Below are 8564 nucleotides of genomic sequence, written 5' to 3' on the forward strand. Positions count from 1 at the left end.
TTTCTCTGTACTGAGAACTCAACTAACTTACTGAAAACACTATAAAACAATATTCTTTTGTTAAATAGCCACGACTATTGTGTTTTGATCAAAGTTCTTTTTTTATTCTGTGTTTCACTACAGTATTTAACACATAAATAGCTAAATTGTACGCGAATATTGTGCCAAAAATTGGTGCAAACCAAAAGACAATGATATTTTGTAGCAATTTTTTTCGAAATTGAAACAAATGCACACTAGCTAATGTTGGATTCATCCAGACTCCAGTAGAATCCGCTAGAAGATATGATATTAGCACACTGGTGGCTGTATTTATAATAGGATTAACTGATTTCATATTTTCTTGTCGGGTTACCAGGTCAACAAAATTGCAAATAAAAGTGGCAAAAAATTCCTTTAAGAAACTAAAAACGATCTCAATTTTAAGCTCCAGTTTCCATGAATATTCCAGATGTTGGAAATGTTGAGAACTTTGGGTTAGTTTCCACATTAATGAAATATAAAAATAGCTTAGAAAGGCTCCGCTTAACTGCATCATAGTTAACATTAAAAAATCGTTCAACTTTAAACTTTGAAGCAAATCGTACATCAAGCCACATGGATTAGCAGCTCTTCCCTGGAAAAGAAATTTGCCGTTCTTTCCAAGTAAAATCAAGAAACCAGCACACAATGCCACGATTACTCCATATTCGCTGTTTATGACACCGATTTCAAATACACAAGACGAATAAGCAAATGTTGCTATTGCTTCCTCAAGATAATTTAAGGTGATCAAGTATTTGCGAAGTAAATCCTTCAAATACTGCTGTAATACGTAAGCAATGTTTAACACAACTAATATGTGTAATACACACAACGACAGAACCATAACGTTAATTGTCCGTACGAAGCCAAAATAGATCGACCGTACGATTGTAGATTTGATACGAGACTATTAATTTAAGTAAGCACCATGAGCTGCTCTTTACATGAAAAGCTGACGTGAAAATTGTTGAGAAGTAGTTAATCGAGCAAAATTCCTATCGATATTAGTACAATATTATTGAAATTTTATATGATGTAACCCCTAAGGTCAAAGGACAAACTGGACAAAGGTTTTATTCTTTGTCTCTTCAACTTCCTCCGCACGATCGAGCTGTAACGTAGTAACAAAATTTGTCCAGCGAAGCGAGAGGTCTAAAGACGTCATCCCACTGAAGCTCGTATATCACTCGTATTGCGATATACGTTAACCTGCCTCTGCCTGGTCATTGAGCTGTTCGCTTAAGTAAGATAGTTGTTTGTAATGTTGTGCTTAGTTGTCATCGTGTATGAACGTCATGACTGTCATGCAGTATAAGTATGTGAACAGCATTTTGTATTACAACATATAAACAAAACGATGTTATTTATAACGAATCCTTTGTAAGAGCTTCAACATCCCTTAATTGTCCCCTCTTCTTTTCTTTTGTGATGCCTGAAATAGTAATGCCATACAGTGGTGGCACTTAACCAAACACACAATAACTCGATGTATTTACAGTAGACACTTCTGATGCTTTAATTTTACTTTCGATAATAAGCGAAATTCGATTTATGTTTATAAAATGAAGAAAAAACGACTGTTTCAAAGTTGCCATGATTGTTAATACAATCATTTTGATTGAGCTTATTTACAGCAATTGCTGATTTCGATAGCTGGTTGCAATGCTTAGTTTTGCTCATCTTGACTCATTCTTTTCCTGCGAAATTGAATAGAATGAAATATTGTTAAAATCTAAAACACATCAACAAATTGCACCAAACCAGGAAATTTAGTCTTCTAAAACATTAGTACCCATATTAAAAAAGAATTCATAGTTTGAATGAAACACCAGGACCTGGCCGTGTATACAATGCTATACCTTCTTCTCTAGTATTGTCGGTGTTTTCATTTCCACTAGTGTTTCCCCCTCCAATATTTTGCATTGTCTGTCGAAGATTATTGACTAAGCCTGGATTACTTTGTTCTAACTGTTGAGCCATCTGCGTTGCACTATATTAAAAAAATACGTAAAGACAATAATGAATTGATAAATAGTTATATAATATGTTTGCCTGAAGTCGACATTTGGAAATCACTTCAAGATATTTCTCGCTAGATAACAATATAATGAAAAGATGAAACAAAGAGAAAAAATAAAGTCAAACAGATTTAGAAAAAGAAAGCAATTTGTTATTACAAAGGTAACTAAATGATTAAATTGATATTTTGCTAATCATACTTTAACACGTGTTTTAGACAACGTCAAATTCGAACTCTGACAAAAGAAATAGAACACAATTTATGGTGGTATAAAGTCAGGTGTAAAACTATTGACTGTAGCTACTGAAAACACAAACAAAACTTTAGAACAATTCAAAACATAACATAACTTTAACGATTCTCTGGCTACTAACAATTGAAATATATTGGAAAAACCACCAGATGTAGCGTCATTCGAGCTGTTTGTATTTGTTTCAGCGTTACTTGAGTTGTTTGGAACTGTTGCAGGGTTACTTTGTTGGGACTCGGAACCAGCAGTTGTCGCCGTAGAAAAATTGCTAGGCTGCTGACCGCTGGAAGATGAATCTGCTCCTGTCATTCCACCAAAGCCTGACATCATATTCGTCATCCTAGATAAACGAATGACAAAAGTCATCGTTAACCAAGTGGAATTGAAAATGGAAGGTCAAGAAGCCATGTTGTTCAAAAAAAAGGTTTCAAAGAATTCAGCTCTTCTTGTATGTTGGTATATTAGCTTTAAGAGGAAAGTCAAGAAATATGAAAAATTATTTCAAAGGAGAAACACGGTTTTTATTCTATGGAAAATAACGTTAAACTTCGATGATTTAAAATTAAACTAACATTTGCTGCATTTGAGGATTTGCCATGAACTGTGACGCCTACAATTAAAGATACATATGCTTTAAAAATGATGCAGGTGTTTGCTGCCATGATACGCAAAGGCAATCATTTGACTCTTTATCTGTAATATTTACCATATTCATAATTCCAGGATTAGAAAATAGGGAATTCATAAAACTGCCAGGTTGTGCATCTGTAATAAGACTTACACAATAAAAAAGCCTTGTATAAATTAAAATGTCAAATATTAGCGCACGAAATTCTGATAGTTTTTTTAATGAATTCTTGGAGTTTACATCATTTCTGTAATCTGTTTATACCAGCACATTGCATGAATACATAAAAAAAGCTTTAGTCATTGTGCTTTTTCGATGATGCACTTAAAACAGACAACTATCAACAACAAATCAATGAAACGCACTGGTTCCTTGGAAGGTAAACAATGCTTTACCGTTTGTCTCTTTCGTTTTATCTTGCAAAGTTTTCAGATTAACAGTATAAAGTTCATTATCAGGATCAAGTTCTTTAGCCTTAAACACATACACAACAATTAGTTTTACTTGGTAAACAACAAATAAGAGCAAAGGTAGAAAAACAAATTATGAAATCTTCACAAGTAGCGTATATAGCTTGTAGTTTGGCATTATTTTTGTGCTTATGGCGTAACAAAAGGAGAAAAACAAAAAATTTGTGGTGATAACAAATTTAAATATTGCCTTAAAAAGCGTAATTGCCATAGTTAATGGACTGAACCGAAGAAAAACCAAGAAACTCAAAAGAAAACCAAAGAACCATGGGTATTTTCAGATGAAAAAGTTTGACGATACGATATCACAAAAAAAGCAAGGTGTACGTACATATCAAGGAATTGTGAATGTTGAATAAAAAGACAAAAGATGTGTCATCTACTGCCTGATGATTCATATTGTGGCTAAAATGTCATTTATTTTCGTCATGCATAGGTCAACTTTCAAAAATTAAATGATTATTTATTTTTTCACAAACCATAGCGAAATTTTTCTTGGCTTTTTCGTATTTTTCTAAAGCCATGTACGCGGTGCTATACGTATAAAAGTAAAACAGTTAAGAACTTTAAATAGTTTGGCAAACATTTGAACATTAAAGAAAATACATAAACAATTGATCATATTTTTTTTATCACACCCGTATAACGACACGTCAGTCGTCTTTCTTCAATTTAATAACTTTATTATTGGTAACTTCAGAGGATAAATTGTAAACCTCATAAAGACTTACCCCATTCTTCCATAAGCTTTACCATATTTTGGATCCAGTTCCAGCGCATCATTGCAGTTCTGAATTGCTTCTTCATGTCGACCTAACTTACTACATGCAGCAGCTCTGTATAATTGTAAGATTGTAAATGATCTCAGAAAAATACTCCAGTGTAATGCTAAAGAGAAACTATCAACTACAAATATGATACTTTACCGACAAGCAGAGAAAGCAAAGATACCAGTAAACAAGTTTACCTATTGCACAAATATACAGCGCTTGTGTTATCTAATTTGATAGCTCTGTCATAACATTTAATAGCCTCCTCGATTTTTCCATCTTTCATTAGATTGTTGCCTTAAAGCAAATAAAAATATGATTATACATAAAAAAAACAGCTTTGCAGATTAAACTTTTAAAAGAAAGTGAGAGTAATTGACGACAAAAATAACAATACCATTTTATGTACAAACTACATATTAAATAGTAGATACAAAACAAAAAATAACTACATCATTGACAATAATTAAGATGCAATGCATGTGAGGAGTTTTGATGATTTTCTAACCAACATGTATGGCTCTCTTGGTCAACAAAAAGAATGCCATATATGCCATATATATTTAAAAACTTGGAAAAAAACAAGCAATTTATTGATTATATCTAACATACATGAAAGCTTAAAGGTTAAACTTTTTAAACATTAATGACAGACAGATTATGAATCTTACAGTATGTGGCTGACATAAAGAAAACACATATAAAAAATTGTTAATCTTTCAATGTGTTAATTTTTAAAGGTCCAAGGATAATGATATGTAACCTTTACATGAAATGAAACTGATATTTGTACAAAAAATTGAGCTAGCAAATCTTGTTTAACATTATACCTTCAGTTTTAAGCTGCTCTGCTTTTTCCTTGTCATCATCTGTTGGAATTGACTTTGTTTGTGACATCTAAAGATCATGGTAAGTTTCTAAATTCATCATTAATCATAACAAAATGGTACATTAGCATCCTAAGATACATCGAATGAAAAAGTTCTCATGCAAAGAGCTAAACTTTTGAAGACATACCAATGTAGCAGAATTAAATATTTGTGTAAGAGGTTTATCGATGTGGTACTTTTCTACATCAGATGGATTACCAAGATGCACATGGTATACACTTTCTAAGCATTCTTTGACCACTATGAATACAAAATATGAAATTAATGAAAAATTTTACTTCAAGATAGAAGTTCATATTATGTAAATTGTAAATTCACAAAATTTCTTTTGAAAAACTTCAATAAAGTACATGTATCATTTTTTGGTTGATTTCAGAGCTGTTCCATTTATCTCCCCCATTGTAGAACTGGAGAGAAAGTTTGTTTTAGAATAGTTACACAAGAAGATAAAGAAGTGCAACTGTAAATCAGTACAAATTTGACAACATTACCATGATGAGATTAGGCAAAGTTGGATGTTAAACTTTTGTCAAAACAGAAAAAATATCATTTTGACTGAAATGAATGGAGTTTGTTCTAAAATGACGAAACCTCTTCCTCTCAGACAGAGTTGGGCAGGTAAAAAAAATTGAAAAGGTAATAATAAATACATTTCGAGTTCCTTTCTCGTTTCTGTTGCAGCAGCTGCACTTATACCAAAAAATACCAAAACACTTCAAAAAAACAAAATTTTGATGTAAAGTTATTGAATATCATTTTGTACCTTCCAAAGTTTCACGATCATCATCTGATCTTGACGTAGATAAGCATTCGGAATGAACAAATTCAAGGATTGAAAAAACCAAACGTTCATGAGACATTTTATGCAATATATTTCCAAACTCAAATCGATTCCCTTTTCAAAAATTTTCCACATAAAACAGTAACTAAAGTCTAAAAACACGAAAGTTGAAATAATGCAAGTTATCACTTTGTTTCAAAATAGATATAATGTGTACTTCATGTAATCAAAACTGTACAGTCTATATTGTACAACAAATCGAGCGCGGAACTTGTTCAAATGTGGGGGTGGGGGGAGCAGGGTTACATCGTTATTTTATGGGCACCAGCATGTTTAACTTCATCCAATACTGAATATTTGTATAATATATGTATGTCCGTACACACAACCGCATTTCTTCAATTTAGCCCTCTAAGGATTTTATTTCTTTTTGCTACCTTTAAAGTAAAGTTATTATAAAAGGAGTAAAAGAAGTTAATAAATTTTAATGCAAAAATGTTTAGGTGTTCTAGTTTGCAAAACACATGCTCCAATATTCATTTCTATATTTTATGCATAAACGAATTATGAAACGGAAAACAGTTGACTATAATTTTTTTAAAATTTCGACAAAAATTTTTATAAATGTGAATTGAAAAAATGCTTATACAAACCATTAAAACTTAAGAGCCATTTGTATTTTATTATGATTTCATCGTGAGATTAAGTGAAGTGGTAAATAGAAGGTTGAAGTTTATTATTGTTTTTTTTCACCTTTCAAGAGAGTGATTATTAGAGGAAGGCTAAATAGAGTAAATACGTTTACCCAATGCAACGTTTCAATTGACCATATCGACACAATGATTGACCAAGTAAATATTGCAAATAAATAATGAATAATTAAATTACGAGTTTATTTCAAAAATAATGAAACCAAGTGTTTTCATGCACTTGATATTTTATCAATTACTGTTTTGAGGAGAATAAGAGATAGAAGAAAAATTTAAATGCTCTATATGGTAAGCAGAAGCATTTGCCTTACAGTGGGAAAAAAGAGCAGCTTTGTATTTAGTATTACATGAAGATTAACCATGTTGGTGTGTTCATACTCTATATGTGAGATGAGACGTTGAATTTCACACAAGTTAACTGCTTTTTCACCGTAAACAATTTTGTAACCGCAAAAGCAGAGGACTGAGGCCATTCTCCCCTCATTCATTTTGTCTCCATTTTGCAACCAATTTCAGCGGCTTTGGAGGTCGATAGCCACGAATAAAAAATGCTCTGCGGTCCCTGCATAGTCCCCCTGCCCCTCCCCCTTGCTCTGCAGTCACTCATTTAAAGAATTTCATCTTTAGTTTTCTTTTGATGCGTAATAATACAAAGTTTTGCTATGAAACCATGTTTCCAAACAGTCCAAAGCCAAATGTTCATAATCCAGATGAAATTTATTCACAAATAGAGCGGGACTTTTTGCAATGGCTTTGAGATCACCAACACCATTAATACAGACACTACGAACTGTTTTACCATGACAGCGATGCTTGTTCCAAACCACGTAACGAATAAGCGGACTTTTAATCGTGCCTTTAAAACAAATGAAAAAATTTCTCTTAGGAGAACAAAAGTTATCTATTCGTTTCTGTTACATCTACCTGTTAGGTCAGTGAGTAACATTCTTATTTGTTACAATCGTAGTATCCGATGTACACAATCTACTACTTGCCGTTTCTGTTTCCTTCAAGTTTTGTATTTCGGTACAACGTTTGATGAAAGGTTTCTTCTGGATGGGCAGTGTCTTTAAGCCATTCCAAAAAATCTAAGGCCAGTTTATCATAAAGAGTATAGTTTACAAACATTCTTGAGAGTACAGCATACACTGAACCTTTGTAAAACGTAAAATTTCCATAAAATTTCTTCTTTAACGTCTTTGTCCGCTTTAGTCCGCGATGAACATAGAGAAAACGATCTCTGGTGTTTCTAAATATAACCAAAACTACTTTTTATGACACTTACTACTTATTGAAATAGTTAAAGCAAATTGTTTGGCATATTAGAAGATTTCTGTTGTTTTCACCTATCGATGGCCAGCCCTCCAGGCACAGCGCTAAATCCATTCATTTTGTGGAGTATATCCACAATTTCATTGTTGGTACGAAGGGGAAACTCTTGTCCTGTGAGATTTATTACGTATTTCCATGGTTTTTCATGACTGAGAAGATCTCTTGAGCAAAGAAGAATGCTTTCTAGGATTGTGTAATCTCCCCATATCATGTTTATTCGTTCTGAGGCTAAGAAAATATTTGGGAAGCAAGCGGCGATTGCTTCAACAGCACGGTAAAATATATCAGGTGATTTTTTATCGATGTGAATGCAGTAAAGGTTTTGGGGACGATATATCGCCCTAAGGAGTCTCTCAAATTGTTCAACATGCTTGTAAATGTTAATGCTAAAAGCTAACGGAAAGTCTCTTTCCTTGCCGTTTAAAGCCGTCATTATGTAACCTCTCGTTCTCTTAAATTTACTGCAGTCTTTTGTCAGTTTCAAATACTCTTCTGGTAGAGTAATTTTCTTTAAAGAATTGTTCATGATGTTTTTAGCTTCTTCGAGAGTATCTCGATCACCGTTGATAATCTTCTTACAAAATGCCGAAAATAAAGGACTAACTTTTCGAAGAATAATGTTAGTTGACTTAGTTCCATCAACGGTGCTACTTTGAGTAAGTTCCATAGAAATGTATATTCTCAACACA

The 8564-nt window shown here is 32.7% G+C and overlaps 3 protein-coding genes across 3 annotated transcripts; all 3 read right to left on the minus strand.

Annotated features, from left to right (window-relative positions):
• Window positions 1-77: 77 nt before the first annotated feature.
• LOC124440851 (aquaporin-11-like) lies at window positions 78-1121 on the minus strand. Its single transcript, XM_046991292.1, has one exon. It carries the CDS (start codon window positions 866-868, stop codon window positions 89-91), a length of 780 nt encoding a protein of 259 aa, XP_046847248.1. The 5' UTR covers window positions 869-1121; the 3' UTR covers window positions 78-88.
• Window positions 1122-1515: 394 nt separating this feature from the next.
• Window positions 1516-6041, minus strand: LOC124440850 (small glutamine-rich tetratricopeptide repeat-containing protein beta-like). Its single transcript, XM_046991291.1, has 12 exons — window positions 5816-6041; window positions 5180-5292; window positions 4993-5059; window positions 4360-4459; window positions 4124-4228; window positions 3872-3926; window positions 3318-3396; window positions 3001-3059; window positions 2867-2904; window positions 2419-2634; window positions 1884-2014; window positions 1516-1721 (listed from the first exon to the last, which is right to left on the minus strand). Exons 1-12 carry the CDS (start codon window positions 5910-5912, stop codon window positions 1711-1713), a joined length of 1071 nt encoding a protein of 356 aa, XP_046847247.1. The 5' UTR covers window positions 5913-6041; the 3' UTR covers window positions 1516-1710.
• A 1489-nt stretch (window positions 6042-7530) lies between these two features.
• On the minus strand, window positions 7531-8308 carry LOC124440557 (N-acetyllactosaminide beta-1,6-N-acetylglucosaminyl-transferase-like). The gene is made up of 2 exons (XM_046990953.1): window positions 7890-8308; window positions 7531-7792 (listed from the first exon to the last, which is right to left on the minus strand). The coding sequence occupies exons 1-2, from the start codon at window positions 8306-8308 to the stop codon at window positions 7531-7533; spliced, it is 681 nt and encodes a 226-aa protein (XP_046846909.1).
• Window positions 8309-8564: the final 256 nt, after the last annotated feature.

The sequence above is a fragment of the Xenia sp. Carnegie-2017 genome, unplaced genomic scaffold (assembly GCF_021976095.1).
Source record: "Xenia sp. Carnegie-2017 unplaced genomic scaffold, XeniaSp_v1 HiC_scaffold_2, whole genome shotgun sequence".
Taxonomy (NCBI): Eukaryota; Metazoa; Cnidaria; class Anthozoa; order Malacalcyonacea; family Xeniidae; genus Xenia; species Xenia sp. Carnegie-2017.